This window comes from Catharus ustulatus, chromosome 1, assembly GCF_009819885.2.
Source record: "Catharus ustulatus isolate bCatUst1 chromosome 1, bCatUst1.pri.v2, whole genome shotgun sequence".
In the NCBI taxonomy this organism is placed as follows: Eukaryota; Metazoa; Chordata; class Aves; order Passeriformes; family Turdidae; genus Catharus; species Catharus ustulatus.
The window spans coordinates 107,219,514-107,246,865 of record NC_046221.1 but is presented as its reverse complement, the minus strand read 5'-3'; the positions used below and the strand labels follow the sequence as shown (position 1 = coordinate 107,246,865).

The 27,352-nt window shown below is 38.0% G+C and overlaps 1 protein-coding gene across 3 annotated transcripts in view; it reads right to left on the bottom strand.

Moving 5' to 3' along the window:
• Positions 1–27,352, bottom strand: part of PIEZO2 (piezo type mechanosensitive ion channel component 2) — a 292,504-nt gene that overhangs the window by 19,523 nt on the left and 245,629 nt on the right. For 2 of the 3 annotated variants that reach the window (XM_033069239.1, XM_042779576.1), the window contains exons 23-31: positions 25,858–25,979; positions 25,002–25,073; positions 20,866–20,969; positions 18,935–19,033; positions 16,524–16,632; positions 14,830–14,898; positions 11,453–11,619; positions 9,591–9,766; positions 733–1,122 (exon numbers count right to left, since the gene is read on the bottom strand). In XM_033069239.1, the coding sequence (XP_032925130.1) occupies positions 733–1,122; positions 9,591–9,766; positions 11,453–11,619; positions 14,830–14,898; positions 16,524–16,632; positions 18,935–19,033; positions 20,866–20,969; positions 25,002–25,073; positions 25,858–25,979 (1,308 nt within the window). Of the gene's footprint in view, positions 1–732; positions 1,123–3,539; positions 3,708–9,590; positions 9,767–11,452; positions 11,620–14,829; positions 14,899–16,523; positions 16,633–18,934; positions 19,034–20,865; positions 20,970–25,001; positions 25,074–25,857; positions 25,980–27,352 lie in introns of all 3 variants that reach the window. The other variant, XM_033069248.1, reaches the window with a different exon arrangement.

Here is a 27,352-nt window from a genome sequence, read left to right as displayed (position 1 = left end):
AGATCTTACTGAAAAGCAAAAATTACAGTGGAAAGCCAAAAGACAAAACACAGTATCTGATAAAGTCAGATCTACACACCCTCTCTCTCCAGGTGCAGGCAGGCTGAAAGGCAGTTCTGTGCTTTAAGATTTTGCCCCTGCATTTGGGGAAGCCCTCCCCATCTGAGTCAGGCCAGAGTAGCTGAAGATTGCAGTGACACCATCCTCACTTCAATGAAGGTTGTGCTACTGAGCACGGTGTCTAAGAGGCAAAGAAAGGAACATCCTCTCCCTTATGAAAGCACCTAGCAAGGTGGTGTCTCTCCATAACCTCCAGCTCCCACTGGCTTAAACAAAAACAGTAATCCAAAATAATTAAAGGAGCAACATTCTCCCAGATCGCCCTGGAGGAAACTCATTTGAAATCACAGCTGTCTGGAGAAAAGGAGCCCTCCCCACAAAGAATATTTAGAAAAGCCCTTGACCCCAAGACAATTGCAGTGCAGAAATTCTGTGCTAATCAGAACAATTATATATGGCATCTAGGAAGAAAGCAGAGATTCCTTCCAAGATGAATTTGAGTCACTTTAGAAAGCTTTAATTAGAACAACTGCACAGGAAATGAGCTTCTTCCCTTAAACCAAACTTAGCACAAGGTCTGTATCAGAATTTGTAAGCTGAAAAAAAAACCCCAAAGTAATAACAAAATTTTACACATTGTGATCAACAATTTTTCCTGGTTGAGATTCTTACTTGTTCAGGAGCAGCTCACTAGCTGTTAGCTCGTGTGTCAGTGGGGGCAGAATTGTGTCAAGTTTGTCTGTCCGACTGTCGTCCGGGCTCACCATCATGAGGCTCTTCCCAGCTGAGTCCTCTGGGGAGCCAAAGGGAAGGTGTTCAAAGCTGACAGCTTTGCTGTAGGAGGGTGGAGCCTCTGCATTGCTGTCCACTGTGGAGTACAATGGCACATCGGTGTCAGGGGTATACGCAGCTCCTTCTGAATCCAGACTATAATCTTCCACCTCCTCTTCCTCCAACCTTGATGCAGAATGAGCTCCTTCTTCCTCATGCTCCCCTTCTACCTCCTCAATAGTTTCTGTGGTCCCCTGACGGGAATAGAGCATGGTGACCTGTGTGGGTTCACTGTTGGAGATGGATGAAGAGAGTCAGCCGAGTTTTACAAGACTCAAGATCAAGCAAAGTTTGTTAATTGTACCTTTATGCAGAGAGCTGAGCAACCTCATTGCATTCACAGACCTTCAAAATTCATATGATCTGGTAGAAAAGATATCATCCTGATTTCCTCTTACACAGACAGAACATCTGGGTCCATCTGTTCCATGAATGACACTGAACTCACAGCGATGGAGATTAAAAGATCACCATCTTTTAACACCAGCAAGGGGCAAATTAATATTATCAACAAGAGAAACTACACTACCTTTCTGAAAGTAGTTCAAACATTTCTGGACAGAGTCAACACTTGCTATTCCATCTATTTAAGACATGCTCCATGGTGAAGGATAGGTAGCCATGGGATTCCTTCTAAACACATTGCTTTTAACAACCACTGAATGAGTGTGGTATACAACCGGAACATGAACGGAACACACACATATCAACTCTGATTCAAACAAAAGAACATGTAACTCACTAGCATGAAGAAATACCAATCAAATCACAAAACTCTTCCAGTGACAGGTATTTTGCTTACCTTTAGATTGCCCTATGTTCTTCAATACAGTATTCCCTTTTACTTTACCTGCCTGCTGTACTTCTATATGTACCTATTTCTGAATTCAACTCCCTGATACACTCTGATCAGTGCTTTGCTTGAGTCACCTTCCTTACTCTTGGCTTTGCATAGACTCATAGAATGGTTTGTGTAGGAAAGCACCTTAGAGATCATTAGTTCCAGCTCCCCTGCCATGGGAAGGGATATCTCGCACTTTGCTCAGAGCCCTATTCAACCTGACCTTGAACATTTCCAGGGATACAACATCCACAACTTCTCTGGACAACCTGTTCTAATGTCTCACCACCCTCTGCTTGAAGAATTTTTTCCTAATATCAAATCTAAACTTGCCCTCTTTTAATGTAAAGCCATTTCCCTTTGTCCTATCAATCCATACCCTGTAAAAAGTCCCACTCCAGCTCTCTCGGAGCCATCCTTTAAATACTGGAAGTTCACTCTGTGGTTTCCCTGGAACCTTTTCCTCTCCAGGATGAGCAGCCTGTCTCCATAGGAGGGGTGTTCCAGCCCTCTGATTACATTTGTGCCCTTCCCTCTCAAGTATTTTTTTACCTCTCCCCTTGAACATCCCTCTTTCTCTTTTTAGTCTCCTACTCCTTCTTCACAGTAGTTAGACAATAGGCACCAACTCACTGTCTCTGTTGCCTGCACATCCCTGTATCTCAACAGAGACAAAACAAGATTTCACATAGCTCCTATGAAATTAATGGGGTCATATTTTCACATAAACTATAATCTTTTAGAGAAAACTGGTATTTGCAAAGCCATCTGGCACTACCATCTTCTTCCAAAACTAAAAATTAAGTTTAATTTTTTTTCTTATGCACTGCTTCCAAACTTATTGTGGCTATGTTAGATCACATTATTTCTAGCAGAGTTTTAATTAGACCATGTAACAATTATGATAATGTGTGTTTGGATGATTCACAGTAGCACTCTTCCTGGTTAAAATGTACAAAATCATAGAATTGCACAATTTCAAATCCGATTGACTCAAAAAAATTGTCAAACAATGTCAAAAATGAAAACCAATGATGCAAAATTACATTAAATGTCATTATCAAATAAATTATTAAATTATTTTGTATTAATTATTGAATTTTTATTAAATGATTGAAACACTGCTTTCCAATCATGTAAATCCCTGGGCTTTACCTGCTAAAAAGTGAATGAACAGTTCTGAACAGTTTTCTCTTGCACTGGATACTAATATTATTTGCTGTTTTTCATAGCTATTTTCCTTTCCTTAATGCCAACACCTTACTGTAAATCAATGGTAAAGTAATCAAAATATATTTCAAAATCTTTCCTATACGGAGAAAAATAAGAAATTAAAAACTGGCACAATGGTGCCTCAGTTTCTAAAATTACACATCCCGGTCCATATTTAGGACAACTGATTAGCTGAGAAAGTTAACTTCCAGCTTCCAATTTAAGAACAAGCATCAACTCAGTAACTCTTAAAATAAGACACTTTTTTAGCTGAATAAATACAGACTTTAGCCTGTTTTTATACACCCAGCATAATGTTATGGAACAACAACTTAAAAAAACATACGTGAACTGAGGATGAAAACAAAAACAAAAAAAATAGAACAAAAAGTGAAACAGCAAAATGAATCCCAGATTATGATCCTGACTCTGAATCTCAGAACTGTGCCATGACACAGGAGGGAGTAAAGCTTCCTGTAACCATGCAAACCACTCTGCACACCACATGTCTGCAAACACCGATCCATGTACACTGCAGTCAGAATAATGGTATGGTGGGAACATATAGTGAACAAAGCATGCATGAGTTAAGCACCTTGACACTATACTGCCACTGTCAGCTGATGAGGAGGACATATCCATGCTCTGCATTTTACGAAGCCTAGGTCGAGCGCGCTCACTTGTTTTAGGAACAGAGTCTGGTCCATCTAAATCATCAAGGGTTGACTGCCTTGAGAACAGCATGGTTGCTTCAGTGTAGCAGCTACAGCAGCGCAAACAGTTATAGAGACAGTGTTAAATACAAATGGTGTTATGATACACATGGTTCAGTAAACAAATATGCTCGCCATGCAGCTAAACACTGACACAGAGAAAAATGGTTCAGAGAGAAGATAAGGATTTGTTTTAGAGTCACCACGGAAACACATTTCTATGCACAGGTTAGTCATGGCCAATGTCATAGAGGGACTACAGAAGGCCATCTATTCACTATTCAAGCAGATATGGAATCAACATAGTGCCTTATATGCTTTCCAGGGGAACAGACTTTCATGGGTGAGCAGGTTTTATTTTGTTTGTTTACCCCTGAAATTTCCAGATTCCAAAACAAGGATGTTTTGGGAAGGGACCTCCTGTGCACAAATTCAGTTTCATTATTGATACACTGTGCTGAGCCTTTTTACACAGGTAAAAGCCAATTTCCTAAAAGAGTCCTTAAAACTGAGTAAGTTCATATTCCACAAATAGAAAAAAAGCTGTCAGACATTGGCTAATCCTCTTTCCAAACCACAGAGCCAAATCGGATATGTTACTTAGCCAGTAAATGCATGCCAAATATAACCAGCTCTGCATGGGATGGCTTTTGATATTTACCAGGAAGCCCTGATGATTCTTTCCAGAAGATTTCATTTATTTCAATAACAGTTTAAAAGAATTTCAAAATTGGTAACATGAGCATTTTGAAATAAAGAACAGATATAATAAACCCTTATCTCCTTTCTCTTATCAAATACAACAGGACACCAGAGACATACACAATACATTGAGCATTCATGTGTAACTGGAGAAAAGAAGAACTGGATGAGTTATGAGAAAGAAAGTACATAATTAAATACAAGCATTTAACAGAGCAACAGGAAAGAAGCAAATACATTAATGACATATGGTAGGTAAAAAGATTATTTCTTCTGTACAAATCTTTGACAGATATCAACGAAATGAGTTGAGTGGCCTGGTGTTTTAACACATGCAGTGACCTGCCTGTCTTAGATAGAAGGAAAGAAGAAAAGACCCCAAAATTCAGGATTTACATTCTACTTTTCTTTTTTTCACTCCATCTGTATGACACCTGAGCAGTGGCAGCAGGGGATTTGCTTCCTTGGCAAGCATGATGTTTGTCCAGGGGCACAGAGAATTGGGAAAGAGGTCAGAAAGGAAGGGCAATGGTGTTTTCCACGTTCCTTTGGTCTTGCTAACTTGAAGTGAGGAAAAAATCTGCTGGCATGAAGTTACAGTCTGCAACTACTGCCCTTAGGAAAATAGGGAGGAAAGAGCAAAAATATGTGGAGAGAAGAAGCAGTTATTCTTAGTGTTACTCACACTGATGATCTTTTTTGACAGAATGGCTTTTTTGACTGAGGCTAAAAGCATACCTTGGCCTTTGAACAGAAGAAAATAATCACCAAGATACCAAAGGTATTGCAAAGTATTTTCCCTGAGAACCACCTCAATGGCAGGGGCACCTCTGTGTCGCCAGTTCACTTGGCCAAAACCCCCTACAAGCCACTTCATTATTTCTGTGTGTGCGCAAAGGCACACAAGGCCCTCCAGACAAAGCCTGAAGGGCTGTCTGGATGGTGTATGGTTTATCATAGGGGACCAGGAGGTCTGCCCTGGAGGTGTGATTCAGCAGCACAGGAGTTCAGTTGTAGCTGAGGTGTTTTTGAGGGAGGAGGTTTCCCTCTGCACATACAAACATGGGATATAGCCAGGCTGTTGTTCTAGCAGTGAGATTTTGGTGCTAAAATACAGGAAGATGGCAGCAAGTAGACAATACAGTTTTGCAGATTACCTTTTTGTCTATGTGCTATGATGTTTGATCCACGTGTCATTTTAGATCTCAAGGGCTGAGTTTATTCTTTTGAAGGCAAACACCTAATAATAAGGTGTTGAAGGATTCTAAATACAGACATAGTTCAAAGAGAACTGTCCAAGGGACTTACGCAGAGCAGCTATTTATTTTTACATGCCCATTCATATGTTTTCAATGGAAGAAACATATGCCAGCTGCCCTCCCAAACATGCCATCTCTGACCTTGCTCCCACAAAAATCAAAGGAAAAGCATCTATTAATCCCAATAGATAGAAACATTTGTCAGGACAAGTGCCTGCAACCTTTGGTTTAAAGCTGTTTTAAATGAAGAGAATAATCAGAGTAATTACTGACTGAGCAGCTGCACTGTACCCTCGAATATCAGGAGATGTATGTGAGTTGTCACCTGTAGCAGTCTGTATATTCTTTATCAGCTTTAGGAGCATGCTTCCAAATGTGGAGGAAATGAGAACACCAACAAAGTGGAGAGATTCACACTGAGCAAAGCTGATGTTGACTCAAGTAATTGCCTATCCAAGAATATCTTCCTAAATGATTGTTCAAATTTGTGTTGGAGACCTTGAAAGCATTAGCTTCTTAAAATTATTCAATGACTACATATTTTAAATTGAATGCTCATTAAAAGCCCCAAGTTAAAATATTTTATAAAAAGTTGATCAGGAATCCATTTTAAATAGGGATGCATATACAGCAGAGATGTTTTTATCCTCAGTGAGTAGGAAATTTTTAAGTTTATGAATTTCTTTTTGCTAAACAAATGTACCCTTCACAAAGAGTTTTTGGCTTAGAGGGTGAATTACATTTTTTTCTAGGTTTTTTTTTTTTCTGTCCATGGTCTAAGTACTGACTGGCATTATCTGTTGATCTGTATTACTACACTTCAAATGTCTCCAAGAAAAAATCCCAATCAATCCCTAAAAATCACAAGCCTAAATTGGACTTTGATCCAGCCCAAACAGAGGCTCTCCTTTCATCCTTCCCTCTGCCTCCCTAGGCAAAATTACCTCTCCAGTACTCCCTGCCTCAAGCCCTATTCTTCCTGCTAGTGAGGGAATTACAGATAAAAGGTGGTGCTTTTAAACACCCTGACAGGGATTCTCTCATTCAGCTCCTATAAAAGTCTACACAAAGGTAGAATGAGGAACTGAAAATGTTATTTGTTATGGGCCAAAATGAATACAACCTGAACTGGATGCAAAACCTTAGATAACCTGAAATCTGACTTAGGACCTGTGTGTAGCTGTGTGTAGCCATAATTGTAGGCAAAGCCCCAGAAAGGCAGTCAACCAGTTTTAGTAAGTTCCCAATCATCTTACTGAAATTCACAGTTTTTTTAACCTAACAAACAGGTCATCAGTCAAATGGAAACAAACTGCAGCGAATGCTCTGATATGCTAGATCCCAACCCATTCTAGTGGTGCTCTTTAAAGAGCTTGGTAAAGGAACAGCATGAGTCCCTTCACCTGGCCCATATGAACTTTGTGCTTTGCCTTTAGGGTACATGAGAGTATTTACACATAAAGAGAAACCAAAAAAATACCCTATGAATACATCATAATTTCCACTGTGTAGAGAAGTGACTGAGAATAAATGACAGCCTTACTAAAAGAAGAAAAAACCCACAAAGGATTCTCTACAGAAGTTCTTTCAAAGCTTTATGCAGGCTAAGAATAGCATCCCTTGATTAGACCTATGAGGGTCAGCCCTGAACTTCACAAGAAATTTACAGTTCACACAGCTGATCCAGAGGGTTTTTCTCTTTGGCTATCCAGTGTTTACCTACAGTAATTCCTATCCTGAGCACTGAGCATTATGTCCTATTATAATGGAATAGTTTCTGTGGTTTAGCATTGCTGTCAAACACTTGTTCACCTTACTCAGGGAGCTAATGTCCACTACAGAATTTTGTCACTACAGAATTTTTAGTAGTGCAACCAAAGGATAAACTGAACAGAAACCCTCTGCCCCTTCCCAAAAGTTTTCCATTGCAACCACGATCACAGGGATGCTTTAGATTTAATTAGTCACTTCTACATTTACTGGAAATCATTACTTTAAAATAAAAACTGTCACCTGCTCTTGCTTGGGCAATTAAAAAAAACAATGAATAAACTCATAAGAAGTTTAAAACATTTCACTTTTATAAAAAATGACATAGGGACTTCTGTAACTCCTTGAAGAGAATGCAAGAGTGCCCAAATAGACAGATGGCATTATCATTCAATCAACAGACTCATTATTGCTTCCTCTATTATTATAGCAGATGTCCACAATTCATACTACTCAGTGCAAGAATATTTGATTTTTCATTACCAGAAAGAGAATTTGAGATTAGAGAAATCAGTCATAACTCTGCTTTTGCTATTCCTTTGTTTATAAACCCTGTGATATCTTTGAAGAAAATGGAGATGACAGAAACCCATGTGAAAGATTTAACTTTTCCATTGCAAAGCATTAGCACAGAATCACTGAATTCTCTGAGTTTGAAAAGAGATTTTAAATGTACAAGTGTGCCTAAACCAGGGTGACAAATAGGTGGCTATTCTGAAAAAAAACCCAAAACAACAAAAAACAAGCTGATCTCCACATTGAAAACCATGTCATTGAAGAGGCAGAACCTATACATTAAAATTGCAACATTTGTTTTTCTTTTTTATAATTAATTTTGGAATTGGCTTCCTTTTGCTTATGGTTGAAGTTCCTGCTAATCATTGTATAGTAGTTATAATTCTATCTCAGGGTGTCCAAAAACTATTTAATGAAAGCAGGACTGATATTACTATTCACTATAGGTGAGACTGAACTTTGTGGTGTTAAAATCTGCCCTGGAGGTATCAAAGTGGGTCCAAGTGAGCTGGCAACAGAATTTGACTTTACATTTTTCTCACATCATCTGACTCCTGTAAAACTTTGAGACAAAACACAAAGGTGTTGCTCAGTTGGGCAGCAAGCCACTGAGAAAGATTTGCTCAATTTGGTGTTTTTACTAGAGTGAACCTCTCACATTGCTCACTGAAGTGCAATTTGTGGATATTTTGTTGAAGCATAATACTCACAGGCACTCTCTTACCCTTGCTTTTCAGTACTATCAGAAAGGAAGACAACCCCTCATTATTTTCAATATGCTGACATCTAATCATATGTCATTAGTAAAAGCTATGCCTAATTTACTGTACACAAAAATTTCTGAGTTTGCTGGGAGTATAAAACACAATATGATACTGTCACAGTTCACAGAAGAGCAGGACACAGCAGAATTATGAAATAGCTGGATTTCCAAAGCCCTTCTTTCTCCCCCTTATGTTATACAAATTCTGCAGCATCTTAAAGTCAAGAACTCCAGGGACATGTGAGAACAGACCGCCTCTGTGAGGGAAGTGAATGCTTCTGTGTGCACGAAGCAGCAGGAGCAGGCAGTAATTCTGGCAAGGGACTTGATGGCATCTGTTTTCAGAAAAGAATGAGGAAGGTGGTTTTCCTGAACTAGTTTGGGTATTTGATTAACAAACATGTATCTCTGCTGGACTGTAGTCATGGCAGTTGGGAAACCAGGGTCTTTAGACGGTCTTTGCCCTGTGGGTATGAGTGGGGATTTTGTTCTTCCAAATGCAGAATCTCTTTCAATGGAAAGTGTTTTCTGATTTGTGGACAGCAGATGACAATTTATTTTACAAAGGCAAAATACTCACAATGAATGATACCTCTACAAATTTTACATGCCTGAATTCCTAAACCATTATCTCAGAAGCATCCTCAGTTTTCCATTGGTTTTCACAAGAACAGAATTCCAATGCCAGTAACTCCTAACTCTAGGAGAAACTAAAAGCAGTAGGGTAGCCATGCAGTGGAAAAGAAGTAAAGCCATCAACTGAGTCCATCACTATAGAGGAATAGTAACATATAGTAACTTTTACTAGTAAGATGGCGTGGAAAAATCAAAAAGAGAATTCAACATTGATTAGATAGTTCATCAGTACTTAGACAACATCTAATATTACTGCTGTCTTTCACAGAATAAAATTAAAACAATACCTGGAAATGCTGTCATGAGATGCTGCTGAATCTAAACTATCCATTCTTTCAGATGCTTGCAAACCAGAAGCTTGACTGGGATTTTTATCAATTGAGTCTAGTCCTGATTCCTCAGAAAGTTTCATCATATGGTTCTGGTAATACAAATGGATGCTCTCCCGTGTTGGAACATTTCCCTGTGGAGGAGAGTAGAGGTAGATATACATGGCCAGGGGGATGTATTCTTTGAGGAAGCAGTTTCTTTTGTCATTTGGCAAGCAACAGATTAAAGACAGTGCAAACATCTTCCTAGTAAATAGCAAACTCCCACCTTTTCAGAGCGCAAGTCAGATTTTGCCTTAATCTACCATGGCCCAAAGTGTTTGGTTTTCAAGAAAAACCAGAGCAATCCATGCTATTTCAGGCTATATTTAGCCACCACAACTCTGCTGGATGGACTGCAAGCCCTTCAGCATGGGAATGAGGAGTGGACTGCACCCATGACTCAATCTGCACTCCAGCAATTTTTGATGGATTTCTTTTAGATAGTTTTACTGGTTCTAGGAAGAATTATTAGTGGCTAGTAGCAGAAAAAAAGCCCAAGGAACAGTTCATGTACAAACTGATCTAGATTTTAATTAGTGTCCCAAAATCAAAATTTATTTGTGAATTGTGGACACAGATGGAAATCCATGAAAAAAAAACCACTGAAGACCTTTACCCTTTCTCTGTGACTTCACAATCAAGCAAGTTCATGAAAAGATGGTTTTATTAATTGTCAGACCAGATCTGGGAACACAATCAAGTCTTTCTGGATATTTTAATCAGAATTTCAAAGGTGAATCATAAGAATAAAACTGAGAATTTTCTGTTCTTAGGCAGAAACACATCCAACTCATCCACTGGTGGTTGCATTGACTTCAGATGGTACACTGAGGGGAAAGATTGCTCCTCTTGAACAGTAATTTTTCTAATTTATAATGAAGCCTTATGCAAAGACTTTTTCCACCTAACATGATAAAAGTAGTCTAAAATATCACCTGTATTTCCTTTACTAATTTTAATAATCTGTAGTATTCCAGTTCTGGTCCTTTACAGGGTTCCAAAACTACAATACTCAAAATCTGATGTTTTGTGAAAAAAAAGAATTAAAAAATCTAAGAACAAAATTTGACACTTAAAAAAAAATTAGGTATGTTTATGTACAAGCTGTATTTCTTCTGCAGTGAAAAATATTGGTGCCATTATGACATCCTGACTCTGAAATGATGGCACAAGTTACATTATAGCTCCACTGTAGGCTGGGCATAAAGGATAAGAGTTGTATCATCTACTTGCATTTGGGAGATCTAAATACATTTCTAGTCACACTAACGACATTAATACCTGCTAATAAGAGGTTTTGCTAATATACAGCTAGCTTGTGAAGGACCATATAGGTCCATTCTCACTGAAGAAATGTATGCCTGTATGTTGTCAGTCATTTCCAGTGCAAGTTGATCTACAAAAAGAGTGAAATATGCAGATTGAGGTAGTTTTTGAGCTGTTTAATATGCCAGCCTTTTCCTCCCTTCTTGAATCTACTGTGTCCCTTCAGAACCACACTATACTACAGAAGTGTTTCAGCCAAAACCTTACATCAACCTGTCATAGAATTCTTTCCCCTTAATTTCTTCTATGTCCAAGTAATAAATCAAATAATTTATTATTTAAGGATTTAAAAACCAGCAAGCACTAAAAAAATCCAGACTTATTTTAAAAATGCACATGTATGTGACATTTTCATAATTTTCCTCCTTACTGCCATGATCTGAAAAGACAGCCTTTCATTTTTCACCAAGCTGGAAATGGCATTAGCAGACAAAAGAGACCGAAGGTGTTACCTTCTTAATCTCCCTGGTCAGCATACAGCGCTCGATCCTGAGCACAGTGGAGATATCGATGTGCTCTCTGGAGATGGAGTTCAGCCAAGCTGTGAAACTGTCCAGTGTTGCCAGGAAAAGGACCCAAGTAAACTTCAAGATATTAAATATCCTCTTGATGATATTATCTAAGGGAGAGCAAAAGCAACAGAGAATTAATGAACACAAATGTCTTTTATTGCACTTTTGCCTGGAATGAGATTAATTTTTTTTTTTATTGTCTAATAATAATAATCCAGGCTGTGAAACTCTCATATTAAGGAATCTTTGAAGATGGCTGGAGGCCTTTTGGCTGTCTGGACCATTTTCCTGACTGTATGCCTAAGCTTATCATCTGGAATCCCTTTTCCATCCTGTAAGTCCTTGGTCCTACAAGCATTAGTCAAATATACAGTTCCTGATTTTAGAGGGACACTGTATGCACAGGTCTGTGAAATGAAACCCAAAGATTCAGGCATCTCCTGAGAGTATTAAACATCTCCAGGTTCTGTGATCTGAACAAGTGCTTAATCAGTGTGTTGAGCTGAACTCTTCAGTGTCTAATTACTTGTGTTTCTCTACACAAACTTTGCCTTTTGTGCTTGAACCTTGCTAAGCTGCATTTTAAAGTCTGGACTGCCTAAACAGTCTTTGAATCTCACCTCACATGACTTCGAATCACACTTCTCTGTATTTACTGTTTTCAAAGCCTGTGTTTAAGTAGGCTGCACTGTGCCATCGATGATATCAGATCAACAAGCACAACTAGGATATATAATAATATATCAAACTTTATTTTTGCACCATTTTAGCAAAACAGTACACTTTCCCATGAATAAGACTTATGGGTGTATACCCACAATAGTAGCTTTATTTTGCTCAACATATCTGTCTCAAGTTAATTTCTCATTTCAGTAGTTCATTTGGCATTAATAATGGTATTTCTCCTCCAAAAAGCAGCACTTTTAACTTATTTTTTTATACACTCACAAACATGAACACCACATTAGAGTTCTCATATAGTATTGCAAGTGTTCAAGGCCAGGCTGGATGGGGCTCTGAACAATCTGGTCTGGCAGAAAGCGTCCCTACCCATGGCTGGAGGGTTGGAACCGATGATTTTTAAGAACCCTTCCAACACAAGCCATTCTGTGATTCCATGAATCCATGAAATACTAAAAAAATTCTTTCCAATAGCCAGTTCCAGAGCTAGTTGTCCCTGCTAGGTTCCAAAGCCCAGAGGCATGGGTGTCAAGATGCATTTTAGAGTAAGCCTAAGAAATAATAGAAAACTATCAATAATCTGCCATGCATGATGCTCTCAACAACCTCACCTCTTAGGTGTACCACAAGATGGCACGCAGAACTCTGCAGAATGAGTGCACAGCTCCTTACAAAGACTGCAAAAGGAAAGCTATAATAAAGTAAAAGGCTTCTCTGTACAGGCAGAGTTGCTGCATGCACATTTATGTGGAGAGAAACTATGGGAAAAAATCATTAGTGGTACTTTCCTGGAGAGTGGGTGCTGAAGTAGCAGCATGTCCCATTTGCCTGAGCAATGCCATGGAACTGATCTGCTAGCACTGAGCATAAGAGCATTTTGTACCCTTCTTTTGGTCATATAATTATTTCAATAATATTTTTCCCTTTTTTTATCCAGGCCTTTTCTAGGTCATTTAAAATTGTAGAATTTTTTATAAGCTATCCACTTAAATTTTATTCATGCAATGTGCAGGTCTTGAAGCTAAGGAAATCCTGCCATTAGAAATTGAATGTCAAGCTGTTTCTACTTCAAGGATCATTCACTACCTTGGAATTCATTATTTCGAATTCCAGACAATATTATGAGTAGATGAAAAGAGAACAGCACACATACACAAAAACATATAGCATATATTCTTTTTTAACCCCCACTCTTCCTCTCTGATATGTAAGGTCTGCTACTGACTTCAGAAGTCACTGCTCTCAGGTTAAAATTATTTTTATTATTGACCATCACTGGCCTGGCCTGGTCTCACCATGGTGCCAAGTGCTTCCAGTCTGTTCTGAAAGGTCATTTTTCTCCCTGGGTTGGAGGTGTCTTAGCATACATATTCAATGACACTGTAGCTATTCTGGCATCTTTATTATTCTTCAGAATTTTTAGAAAACAATCTTTTGAGGATCAATTGCATCTAAACATCTTCAAAAAGGGAAAAAAATACTTTGTGCAGAGAAAGCTTCTCTCTGTCTGAGAGTGTGAGATAGATTTCAATCTAAGGTTACTAATGATACCAATGACTTATTACCAATTACTGGCTAATTTTTCCAGGTATCTTCTTTAACAAATTTTACCTAGAAACAGTGAAAATATTTCAACAGAAATATAAAGGACTTTAAATTTATTTTCAAGATAAATTAATTATAAACCTCCATCTTCTTCCCCTAACTCCTGTTTAGCACCAACAGTACATCCCTAGAGATGTATTTGAGTGATTCACTTCAGTGTTTTAAGACAGATAACTGCACTGCCAGTAAGTAACAAATAAAAAACCCTCCCAGTTCTCATAGCAATGCAGCTCATTTATTTGAGACCGCTGCTCTCATGAGATACAAATGGTATCTCCCACATCCTTTTAGCCTCTTCTACCCTCTAAGTCACTCAGGGACACAATTCTAACCAGAACTGTGGGAAACAATTTTATATAGAGAAAAAAAAGTAGTTTTTGATGATAAAGTCTCACTCCAGGTAAGCCATGATGAAGATTTACTTAAAAGGAGAGTCTGTTTCTTTCTTTTACTCCAGTTAGAAACCAGGAGCCAAGCTTGGATTTATGATCTATTACATTTCTTTGTAGGCAAAATTTGAATGTGGGCAAGATCCTGAAAAATGCTGTCATTTCTTCTGCTGTACAGAACTACCCTAAATCTAATTTTGAATGTGAGTGTGCAAGATCAGGAACATATAATTTTTTTAGCAGTGATTACTGTGCCTTGCTGAATGGATAAGTATCAAGAAAAGTGTTATACTAACCTTGCTAAAACACATTCAAAATCGATGGAGATTTTTAACATAGGGCAGTGTGAAATCAGGTCTGGAATCTTAGTTTAAGTTTCTCCATAAGTAAAATACACAGCAGTGATCAATTCTGAGCTGGCAGGTGTATTTGCTAAAGTATTTAGAGAGTCAGTACAGTAGCTAATAGTTCAGAACTAGAAGTTCCTATGCTTAAGGCTTGTAAATCTTGCAATAGAAAATCTGACAGTAGTTAGGAAGTTCTTACTGCATCAGTCAGAGTGGATCATTGCAATGCTACCTCTGTGACTGGCCCCTGGTCACAATGACATTTTAGTAGCAGAGAAACCCTCTGCCTTCATACCTGGTCCATCAGATTTCTTTTTGACAGGTTCCTCTTCGCTGTCCTCGCAGTCTGCATCATTGCCACCCCCTGCAAACAATGAGCAAACCAGTGAGTGTTACACCTACAGAAATGCTGGTGTAAATGCCATTCAAGCTAGAAAATGCTGCAGTTACTAAGCAGCAGTGACTGGTTCCTCACCTACCACCATGACAGAAAGCACATTTCCAAAGCACTCAAGTGAAGGGACAACTCTGTCCGTAAAGGTCTTGTCCACAGATGACCATCCCTCTCTTGTAATTTGCAGTGATATTTTCTACCAGATAGGCTGCTGAGGGAGATCATCTGTTGGTGTAAACCCAGATACTTTCTCAGTCACTCCTTAGCCACATTCAGCAGTCTCACCTTCTGCTGACTCACACTCGTTTCTTTATCTCCTGCAAAGGGCAACCTGAGCAGGGGCACTCTGATCTTCTCCTGCCTCTGGCCCACCAAACCTGAGGGAATTGAGTGGGACCTTCTGGCTGACAGGAAGCAGCAGAGTTGTTTTGACAACACCACAATTGTTTATTTAGGCCTGTAGCAGAAGAGAGTTGTAGATTCACAGGCAGAAATGAAGGGCAAAAAAGTGATCCTCCTTCTATCTAATCCAGTTTCTATCTAGCTACAGTTTCACCGACAGAATCCAAATTATACAACTCCTTCTTTTTGACACGTGAAGACATCAAACAGAGGAAATGTCTAGCTGATTAAGCCTGTATGGGCTCCTCTTTTCCCCATCTATACTGATCAGAAAACCTTTTTGAATTTCTACTTTCTAGCTAAAAAATGGAGAAAAACTGGTGGATTTTTCAGTGGTATAAATGATTTTACACTTACAGCAAAGCCCAATCAACATTTGTATGTTTTCTTTTTGCTATCCACTGAATTTAGGGGGTTGTGGATATTTGAGGTCCTCAGTGACAGCAACATGGAAAGTGAAAAACCTTTCTTTATATTCTTCTTCAGGTGTCAACTCAAGTTTTCTTAGGGAAAAAATATAGGAAACATGGCAAAAATAAGTAACATGCGGCTATTTCTCACTTTTTTTTTTTTTTTTTTTTTACAGCTCCACTTAAACTACAGCTGTTTGGGAACTCTCTCATGAAATAGCTTTTCAACACCATTCCCTGGGAATGCACATGACCTTACAATCGAAAAGAGTGACTTTGATAAACTCTAGAAATGCCTGGATAGAAAGATAAACCTTTTTAGGAGATGAGAGAGTAGAAGGGTAATGTCCTCTCTCTGCCTGATTCTGGCTGAACACATGGAATTTACACTCCTATATTCTGAAGAAATGCTGTTAAGTACCAGGTTATTTACTTTATAAATTTATTGCAAGTACTCCCGCAAATGTTTTCTCGTAGTTGATGGTTTCTCCAATGCACTCAATCTTCCTACTCACCAAAATTTCTGAGCATTTCTTGCAACTCCATGGAAAATACATATATCTCATCTTCCCCTTTACCTCCCTCAGTGTGCTATGCAGAACAGAAGAACATGGCTATGGCTGACATTGCCATGGGCTGCTGCAGGGAAAGGCTGCCAGTCATTTTTTCAATTCCTAGTCAGCACTGAGAACACTTATCCGCTAAACCATATCTGCCTTTCATGACCAGGAATAACAGGCAATAGTTAATATTGTGGTTTTTAGAATGGAAAAGGTTTCCTACCATCCCCAGATCCTTTTCTCCTTCGCTTCTCTTTCCCAAAACTTTTCTTCTCTTTGCGTCTCTGTCGTAGAGCTGTTTTAGGGTCAGTTATCCAGGCTTGATAGACAAACTGGAAGGAAAAAGCTCACTTATGTCTAGGTTCCTCATATTCTAAAAGTAAGCCATAGAGTAAGCCACAAGCAGAATTATATAGTTTTAGTAAATACATTCAGACCTGTGGGGGCAAGGAAATATGTTCAATCCAAATCAAACACCTTCCCTGTAGATCTGCTGAGTTTTCATATACTATTTTTGTAAGTGTAAAAACAAATTTTAAAATACTTGTGGGTGACCCAGGTTTCATTAGAACCCACAAAAATTCATGCTCTGAACTTTGGGAATTAATATCTTTTTGTGCATGTGGGCTACCTTGTCTGAATCTCTCAATTCTGCATTCTTGATTTATCATTTTACAGGCAAGATGCAGAGCAAAGAAAACTTTTTGAGAAAGTGCTGCAATCCATTAATTAAACATCAAAAGATGTGGAGATATCCCTGTACAGATAACTGTATTTTTCACAGCTTAGATATTTTTTCCCCTTCTGTAGGTCCCAGTGTAATGTTTACAGATTTGTTATCTATACATAGTCCCAAAACTGACAGTCAGGAATTCCTCACATTTCTTCCTGATTTTAACAATGCCTTTCTTTGTTATTTCAGATAAGTCACTTCTGAATCCTTCTGCTACTGTTTTTCCAGTTGTAAAATAAATACAGTAATACTTACCTATTTATCCAGGCTATTTTATGGGACAAAGTCCTGCTCACAGCACTCACTCAGATCAACAGTCTGTTGACCTATGTGACTGCATGAAGCATGGAATTGGCTCAAAATCTTTATAAATTATATAGCAGTGGGGGTATAAAAAAAAAGGAAAAAAGTCACTGAAAGTAACTTTTTAAATAGCTCTGCTTCAGCTGTGAAGGAAGGTTACAGAAAAAAAGGAACAAAAACTAAAGCAACTTTTTAATGCAAAAGATGCTCTTCTGCTCATTTAAATGCTTTCATTGAAAAATGGTAATTATCTTCAATTGTCTTCTATTTCTAAGCAACACAGGCTGCTAACAGGGACAGGGCAGGGAAGCACACAGATGCAGGCAAGAGGCTGAAAAAGCACACTAACAAAACAGGTCTAATTCACAGCACAAACATGCAGATGATGACAAGGACACGTGTATCTCAGTGAAGCTGGAATTGCCCCTTATAGGACAGAATGCCAAAATTTCTATTTAGTTTATTCATTTTTTAAAAATTTTCCTATGCAAATTGCTTCGGAACATTTGAAGTATTCTTTTAAAACTATTAAACTGAAATTAAATTAATTTAAAAGGGAAAATAAAGAAAATTATTTTGGTACTGTTGAAAAGAAGATCCTCTTCCAAATCTCTCAAAGTCTGTACATTTTTTTAATATGCCTGAGTTGTTCAAAACAAGTACCACATGAGAAAATGTATGGGATGAGAGGTCCTGGTTTCCCTTTGTTTTGTAATACATGTTTTCTAATGAAGGTGATCTGGGGGAATGGTGATACTTAAATAAGCTATTAAATTAAATTAAATAAGCTATAAACACCATATTACCTTCCTGGCAGTCAGAAACTACCAATATCTTCACACTAGCCACAATTATAGTGTGAATAAAGAAATTAGAGCTAAAAGGTTGACTTGGAAAGGGGGTAGAAAACGAGAATTAAGAAAGGGAATTTTTTTTATAAATTTAATGTAACTACCTATGCTAAGCAGTGGGTATTTTAAGAGCATAATGGGTACATAATGGTTTAGATTTCTACAACAGCACAAACCTCCAGTTTAGTATCTTTTAGGCTTTGGAGCAGGTATTCTCAATCTGTAACATTCACTCCTTACAGAAATCATGTTGTATATGGAGTGGAAAATGATACAGAGTGTCCGAGGTTAGGAAATCCTAAATGAATTCAAGCAGGGCAAGAAGGAAGACGCACAAATCTGTTTTGTGATGATAAAGGCCAGAAGAGTAGAGAGATAAAAACAGAGCAGAATGTGTGTTTGGCAAACCTTTCACCAGCTTTCTGAGATCAATTATCACTATGTCCACAAGATCCATGCAACTCGATGTGATCATCTTGTAAATCAGTATCAAAAGAAAATGAGAATTTGTGTCTGCATTTTTCCTCTGAGGTCTCATGTAAAAAAGATACACCACTTTGGTTGTGATTTGACCACTCCAAAATTATGAAATGCATTGCATTTACTAAGAACGAGACTTTATCTGTCATCCTTTTTAAAAATCAATTCATATAAGAAGAAAAATGCAGATGAGGACAGAGGTTTACATCAATACATTGGGAACTATGGGGTGGGTCACATACTGAGCATTTGCAAAATGTCAAGTACCTTTGCTGCTTTGATTAAATACTGAAGAATAGTTTTAGGTAGCTTAATGATAGACTTTGGCAAGGCTAAAATGGCTGAAGCAAATTTTCCAATAGCTCTCTATAAAGAAGGACAAGGCAAGAGTAGTTAGTAGAAAAGCAGAAAATATTAATAAAAAGTATCTCTTTAATTACTGTATCTAGAATACTAACAACAAATTTACATTCATAAACTTCAATATGAGAAAAAGATTGTTTATGTTGGTCACATTAAAATTTCAGTAATATGACTCTTAACTGCATGCATTCTTTCATATTTCAAATCTCCAAGTCAACCCTTGAAGTGACTAGTGCACAAAATTTACACTGAAAAAAAGATAATAAAATCAAATAATTCTTTAACAGAATCTACAACAAAGTTCACTTGGCTGGTATTTTTACTAAGACCTTATGCATGATGATGGCAGGTGAAGAAAGTATGATGACCATAGGATGAACAAACCTTTAATGATGAAAATAAATTTTCTGCTTTATATAAATTTCTGCTTATATAAAGCCATTCAGCATCTTCATATTGCTCATACTGCAGAACAGGCCACTTATCCATAATATCAGACCAAATTTTGAAATAATGAACAGATCTTCCATCCTCAAACAAATAGTTTCAGGACTGAGATGAACAAAAAACCCAAATCCCAGCATGAATGAAAAAAATCTTGTTAACTTCTAACCTCAAGTTTAAAACTCTTTAACTCAGTGCTTGGCATCAGCACATCTGAACAAAATGCTGTCACAAATTAAAAAAAAAAATCAGCAGAAGCAATAATGCAATTTTTCCTCTATAGCTGCATGAAAACCAGAAGGAAAAATGACCTAGAAAGTCATGAGCCATTTCTGTGGTCCAAAGTAAGTTAAATGCAAAATATATTTTAAAAAATAGTTCAATACTAGAAAACAAAACTTACTTATCATATGATTTTGATCCAGATTATTTTGCCCTTATTAAGGTCAGACTTTTTTTCATGTCATTACCATGCATACTAACAAATGCAACCAACTGGCAATGTAACGTAGGGTTAATATATAAACCAAAGACACAGTTTATTAATGAGTTAAATAAACCATTTCTTCCTGTAATTCAGTAATGTTGCCTGGGCAGCTTTGTTTGAAAGATTTTGGCTTAGGGAATAGAAAAGCACGGAGGGAGCTTCTTGCTCTTGCTTGGGTTGAATGTTCTGCAATGTGCCAGTTCTGCAGTGTTGTGAGGTTGCATCTGGATGGGAATACTCAGCTGGAAAAAGCTGCTTCTTTGAGTAAGCTTTTGAAGTTACAGACCTGAAAAATTTCTGCAGCATTTCCAAAGAATTCTTTCACAAGGGAAACTTTAATCTTATAAAAGCAAAAGCAATCCTAGATGTAGGAGTATTTCACTAAGTTCCTCATCCTCATTCTTCATTTAAGCCACTGTATTCAGTATCTGGTATTGTCTAACACCAGCCAGTCCACATAGAGGAAACACATAGGAAACCTCAAATATCTTTTTACCATTACAATATCCTCCTGTATCAGCACAGTCTGGCACTAAATATGCAAATATATTAATTACCACTGCCCTGAAAAATGAAAGAAAATAAATGGATGTAGTCTCCCTCAATTGTCTTTATTGCAATGCAGAAAAAAGTAAAGCTTGGGTTCTTAACATTTGTTTTTTACATTTTTGTTATCTTCAGGCATAAGTGAATGAAGATATGACTCTAGTATAGTTTTGGTAAGAATTTGGCAATGCTTAAAGCATAAGGCAAACTTACATTTTAAATTGGCAAGAAATTTAATTTTCCAATAATTTTCAGGACTACTTCAGAGGAACTGGCAGCTTTAACATATGTGCCTGTGTTATGAGAAACATACATTTTTTTCCAGATGTCAATGAGATAGAAAATTACCATAAAGTACCTGAAATGCAGATTTTTTTCGAGGCTCTTCCTCTTCTTTTTTTTCCTCTTCTTCTTCCTCTTCACTATCCGTCTCAAACAAATAATAATTTCCACTTCTGACCACTAAGTGAAACAAAATATTTTCTTACTTTTCTTAAAGGTTCTATTCTCAACTCCCCCAACACCTATGAACAGGTAGCCAGTTATTTAAAAATTCATAATCAGGAGAGGTGAAAACAGAGAAGAAGCAAGAGATGACAATATCTCAGGCCATTTATTTGATGTTGGCCTACAATACTTTGGGCATGAATAAGAACTATATAAGAACTAAGGAAAGCATCCCTATAAGAAGAAAACATAAGGAAAAGGATTGAAGTTTATCAAGTTACAAGGCTACATTTTTTGAGAAAAATTACAATTAGGTCTAAATTTACTGGGGACTTATGATTATTTGAGGGACTTAAAAAAGCCCAGCAGGTAAGTAAATGAACTTACATGAAAAGTACCACTGGACAAAAAATACAGAATTTCTCTTTATAACACTGAGGCAATCCTTGAAACTAGGCAATGGGATGGTATTAGTCTGATGAAGTAATGGAAAACCTTGGTTTGTTTAAAACAAATCACTTGGATTCTATTAACATGATTGCAAACGAATTTCAATTTTTTGCCCGTGGATTCAGAAAGATTCTGAAACCTTGATACAGCATAGGTACACAGTGATTAAGCTAGGCCTTATATCCTTGAACAGAAGCAATGTTTTTATTTCTCAGATGGCAACAGGCCTACATGAACAAACAAGGGAAAAAAAGAAATAAAAATAAGGTAATGAGCAAGAGAAAAATAAAAATCACAGCATTACATTCAGCAGTGAAAACTAGTAATTAATTGCCACATTTAAGCTGAAATATTTGAAGGAACAGTTACTTAAGATTAAAATATACAAAATCTGGATATATGGAGGAATACATATTTATATAAAATGATATCTATCCATCATTACAGGTCTCTGGAAAATAATAGTTGTTGTAATTCAATCATACCATGAATTATACACAGATCCTGTGTGCACAGACGATCACATATAATTACTTACAAACCTCAGGGTAAGGCTGTGAAATTTGCCAAAATTGATTTTTGGATGATAACTTTGCCGTCTAAAACTCCCTCAAGGAGGGAATTTTGTGCCTCATGTCCCCACTTACAATTTTTAGCATCAATGAATGCCCTGCAGAGGGACAGAGAGTCCACTTCAACTGTTCTAATTGTTGCACTGCGGTGAAATGAAAGTTTGGAAATTTCCTGGATGAAACAAATGAATTTTTTGGTGCTGAGCCTTCCAAGGAGGCCCATTTAAAATGTATTGAAGAGATGAAAGTATTTTAAGAGACAGTAGTCTGCAGTTCTCTTTCATAAAAAGTTGGTCAGCACAGAAACTGTGAAAGCAGAAGATCAGCTGGGTAAGGTTTGACATTAGGGAAAACCTCTGCAGCACTGCAGCTCTGTAAAGGCTCAGAGTAGCACTCAGTCAGGCTTGGAATGCCTGATCTGGAAGCAAATAAATCTACATTGATCTCCCTACAAAATTTTTAGGTTAAAGTGTATCTAAGGGGGCACTCCAATGTAGCAGCTACATCCCTTTTACAGCTCAAGAGAGAGGTATGATTGAATAGCAATAATGCATTCTTGCACACATCAAAATGGAGCAAGTGGTGTCAGTCACCTACAAGGCTTCCTGAAGAGACCAAGTTTTACTGGTAACACAATTCATGGCCAGACTGGACTTGGGAGACCCCTCTTGGACTGCAAAATGTGGCTTCCTCCCACTGAGAAAAGGGACATAGAGACTCTCCTTGTGGGATGAGATAGATGGAGGAGGAGAAGAGGAGCCATGCAGGAGAAACCACGATCTCATCGTCTGCTTGCGCCCAGAGGGAAAGAGCTCCCCAGCACAGCTGCAGCCACCACCTTGTGCACTACATCAGACACAATTGTGTGACCCAGGAGAATCTCATCTGGTCCTAACTCCTGCTGATCTTTGCAGGACTTCAAAAATAAACCACAAGCACAGGAGGAGCCACACCTCCCTACAAGGGAGATTGTGAGTGACTGCCAATGAGGAAATCCTCATTGATGTTTTTTTATCTGTTCTACTCAGACCCAAATTCATGACTGTTTTAATTGCTATGATACACAAAATGAGGTCTCTTTCTGCACAATAAAATTAGAGGAAGTGATATAAAAATAACAGTAAAAATCTAAATTAAAAACTTCAAGCTTGAATGACTTCAATGTATTCATATATACTCTCACAAACTCGTTTACTGAGATGAAGAGCTACATGCTGCAGAATGCTGCAGTTACAGTGGTCCTCCAAAAGAATGAGTGGGGAATATCAGTCTGTTCCCAGTCTGCATGCCTGTGAACACCTACTGCCAGTGCCATGTCACACTGAGTGTGGATGCAACTCACATGGCAGTGAAGCACTGGTTGTAGGGTCAGGGTCTGTGATGTTTCCCACAAGGTTTTGCATTATTGCAGCAATAACTTCAAGAATGCTCAATATTTAAACACCAAAATGCAACTTGCCACCTAAGAACATTAAATAATGGGGATGAAATAAGTAAAAGCCAAAGTTAATATCTCTCTGTGCAATTTGTCTTAATACAACAGTGGTGAATAAACAAGAGACCATATCCCATTCCTTCAAAATCACCATAGTTTGAAATTCTATGGAAAAAACTCATAAATCATAGTTTTTATCTGTTTTGTCATGTTTGTTCTAATGAAATTATGGGACGAGAATTTTATTTTCATAAGGTTTTTGAAAAGGATAGGTCTCTCTAAAGTGGCAGTGTGCCCTTTAGAAAAACAAAAATAGAGGCACAGTTTACTTGTGACTTGATAGAAATAGATACCACGTTGTGGTAAACACTGCTGGCAAATACATGTCTGCTGAAGTTATAAATAAATACACATATAAATGAAGCAGTATGTAGATTTGCGAAATTGCGACTTGGAGTAGTTCTTAAACTAAATGACCAAACACAATATAGACATTCATGTTTATAATGGCATAAAGCTGAGTTGGGGGTGGTTTAGGTTGGATATCAGGAAGAAGTTTTTGAGACTTAGAGTGGCTGAACAATAGAATAGGCTGACAGAGTTCAAGGAGCATTTGGACAATGTGCTCAGGGACATGGTGTGACTCTTTGGGATGGTCCTGTGCAGGGCCAGGAGCTGGACTGGATGATCCTGATGGGTCCCTTTCAACTCAGCACAATCTGTGATTTTGTGTTTCTATGATTTAGCTCTGATCAGTGCCCTACATTTAAGTATTTTTTCACATCTTCAGAGGTTACTAAACAGCTCATGTCTGATTTCCTTCAACGAACATCCAGTTGAAGGACATCTGATTCAAGATTGCAGCCTACTCAGCTTTCCTGTTCTACCTAATCCACAACATAGCAAAGAACTCTATCACATGACTGGGCTGGGCTACAGCCAAATTAAAATATCTTAATGCACCAATTATATAAGTGACACATGCTAATAATTTCTTGTGCGCAAGGCTAGACATATTTTTCTCTCAGGTAAACACAAAAAAAATGGAAAACAACTGGCATCAATGACACATTAAAGTGTCATCAGAGAGATGGAGCTGAGCTCTACACAGACTAATTCTGGGAGTAGTTTTCCTGCTTTACTCAGATTTCTACAGTTGATACTAGAATGACTGATGAACCACAAAAAGGATGTATTATATGTGTATATGAAAAAGAAATTATGACTAATCTTAGAATGCATTGGCAAACTTTCACATTCACATTTTTAAATATATTGAGCTCTGCAGTATCAGGGAGTTTAAACCTTTGAGATCAAGACACATTATTCTTTTATCTGATTTGATATTTTTAAGAATGCTCAAAGTATCATGAGTTAGCTATGCTTCCAATACACAGAAATTCAAAATACAGTTAAATTCTTTGAAGACTGAAAAAGTAGAAAAAACCTTTTGAAAAAAGCCCGAAGCCTTCTATCAAGTCACAATCACAAAATCAGGCATAAAACAAACAGGATATGGGAATGCCTTCATTCTGGTCAAGGATATAAGGGTTAAATCCATGTATTTGTAAGAGGATTGAGAAAACCTACTGGAAGCATGATCAACCCAAGGCCGCCACCACAGCTTTTTTTTGCCCTTGGCTTTCTCTTTGTCTGCATCTCCTAAAATAAAATATGTTCAAATATTAATTTTACAAAATGAGAAACATATTTCTTACACTGATTAATAAATTTTAATTTCTCTCAAAAGAACTAAAATTTCATGAGCACATCAGATCTCAGGTCTACTGAATACATTTAATATTAAAATAATTCAAAACCATGACTACTAAGCAGAAATGCAGTAGTTAAAACAGCATTCCACTCTAAAACTGCCAAAAAGTTTGGTTTTGTGTTTACTGTCACAGTTGACTGTAATTTAAAGAGGAAAAAAATTTCCCTCCTCTCAAATCCCCTTACATTTCAGGCTCCAAAATTTTTTAAATCCATGTAAGTGCTGATCCCAGGTCAATGCTGGAAATGTGGCACTAGATATGTGTGATTTTATCTGTTCCCATGATTTTAAATAACGTTTAAAAGCACACAAACATTTCAGTGACTGAAAAAAATCCAGAACAGCATTCAGAAAACATTGCTGGAAAAATATTGGTGCTACCTATTTGTAAAACTGTGGTTTATAGATAATGACTTTTATCAAAACAAACCTCTGACTCTTTTCAGCCCGAACTTAACCAAAAGTATCCTTAAAGCAAATCATTTTCTCTAAACCAAGTTACAGTACATAACATAGATTTTTTTGGCTGAATTGAGCCTGAAAATGATACTCAGCTGCAATGTTGTTACATGCTGGCAGTTTTCAAGAACAATTTATCACTTGTACAACTAGCAGATCTATCAGATCCTTAGAGCTCAACAGCAAATACACTACAGGAGTAGCTAATGGTACCTTCATCGTCTTCTTCAGAAACCTTCCGAATCTCTGGCCCCTCTGAGGACTCCTGGTTCATGCTTAGCATCCTCTCTTTACCCTTCTTGTATTTTTGCTGCCTGGCTTTGATGCGATCCATTCTAGCAAAAGGAAGAATCTTATTAGATTTATGCCTTCATCCACCCTGGGAAACAACACACACGTGTTACACACACACATACACATGCACACACACACTCAGTAACACTTCTAAGGGAAATATTCCACACTGTTGTTAAACTTGCCCTTAAACAAAGGAGTTACATTGCTTTGAAGGGGCTGGCTGGAAGGACCAACCATAGATTTTCATTCTGTGGTCAGTGAGAGCTGGGTTTCCTGCTATCACAACTGCTTTCCTACTTCCACTTAACTACCTTATTATCATTTAAAATTGAAAGAATCATTGTCAAGAGTTACAACACACCAATTGAAGCACTGAGAAAAAAAGAGACTTCTACCTAATGCAGTGCTTTTCCTGAACCTTGCCACTCTGAACCAGCGACTTGGTTGTTCCTGCACTGCTTGTACTACATCTTCACCCTTTAAGATAATTAGTCTTAATGGATTTCGGTGACAAGAGGTGTCCCTTGGGGGTTCAGTGCTATTTTAAATGTCTGGGGATGAAGTGGGAACAAGTGCAACTTCAGCAAGTTTGCAGATGACGCTCAGCTGTGTAGTGCCATTGGCACAGCTGAAGGATAGGATGTGTTTCAGAGGGATCTGGACTAGCTCAAGAAGTTGGTGTACAAGAACCTCATGAAGTTGAGTAAGACCAAATTCAATGTGCTGCACCTGAGTCAGGGCAACTGCTGGTATCAACACAGGCTGGAGAATGAACAGATTGAGAGCAGCCCTGCCAAGGATGACTTGGGGATGCTGATGGATGAGAAGCTGGACATGAGCCTCAATGGGCACTCCCAGCCTAGGAAGCCAACTGTGTCCCAGGCTGCCTCCAAACCAGCACAAGCAGGAGGGTGAGGGAGGGGATTCTGACCCTCTGCTCTGGTGAGACCCCACTCACAGTGCTGCATCCATCTTTGGGATCCCAGCACAGGAAGGACATGGACCTGTTGGAGAGAGTCCAGATGAGGGCCAGAAAGGTGACTAGAGGATGGAGCACCTCTCCTATAACGAGAGGCTGAGAAAATTAGGATTGTTCAGCCTGAAGAAAAGGCTTTGGAGAGATCTTATTGCAGCCTTTCAGTACTTGGAAAGAGCTTGTGGGAAAGATGGGGCCAAACCTTCTTGCAGGGTCTGCTGCAAGGACAAGGAGAAATGGTTTTAAACTGAAGGAGGATTGCTTTAGATTGGCTATATGGAAAAAGCTTTTACAACAAGGATGGTAAAACCTGGAGCAGGTTTCCCAGAGTGGTGGTGGATGCTCCATCCCCAGACACATTCAAGGTCAGGCTGGATGGGGCTCTGAGCAAACTGATCTTTTTGAAGATGTCCTTGCTCATTACAGGGGGTTTGA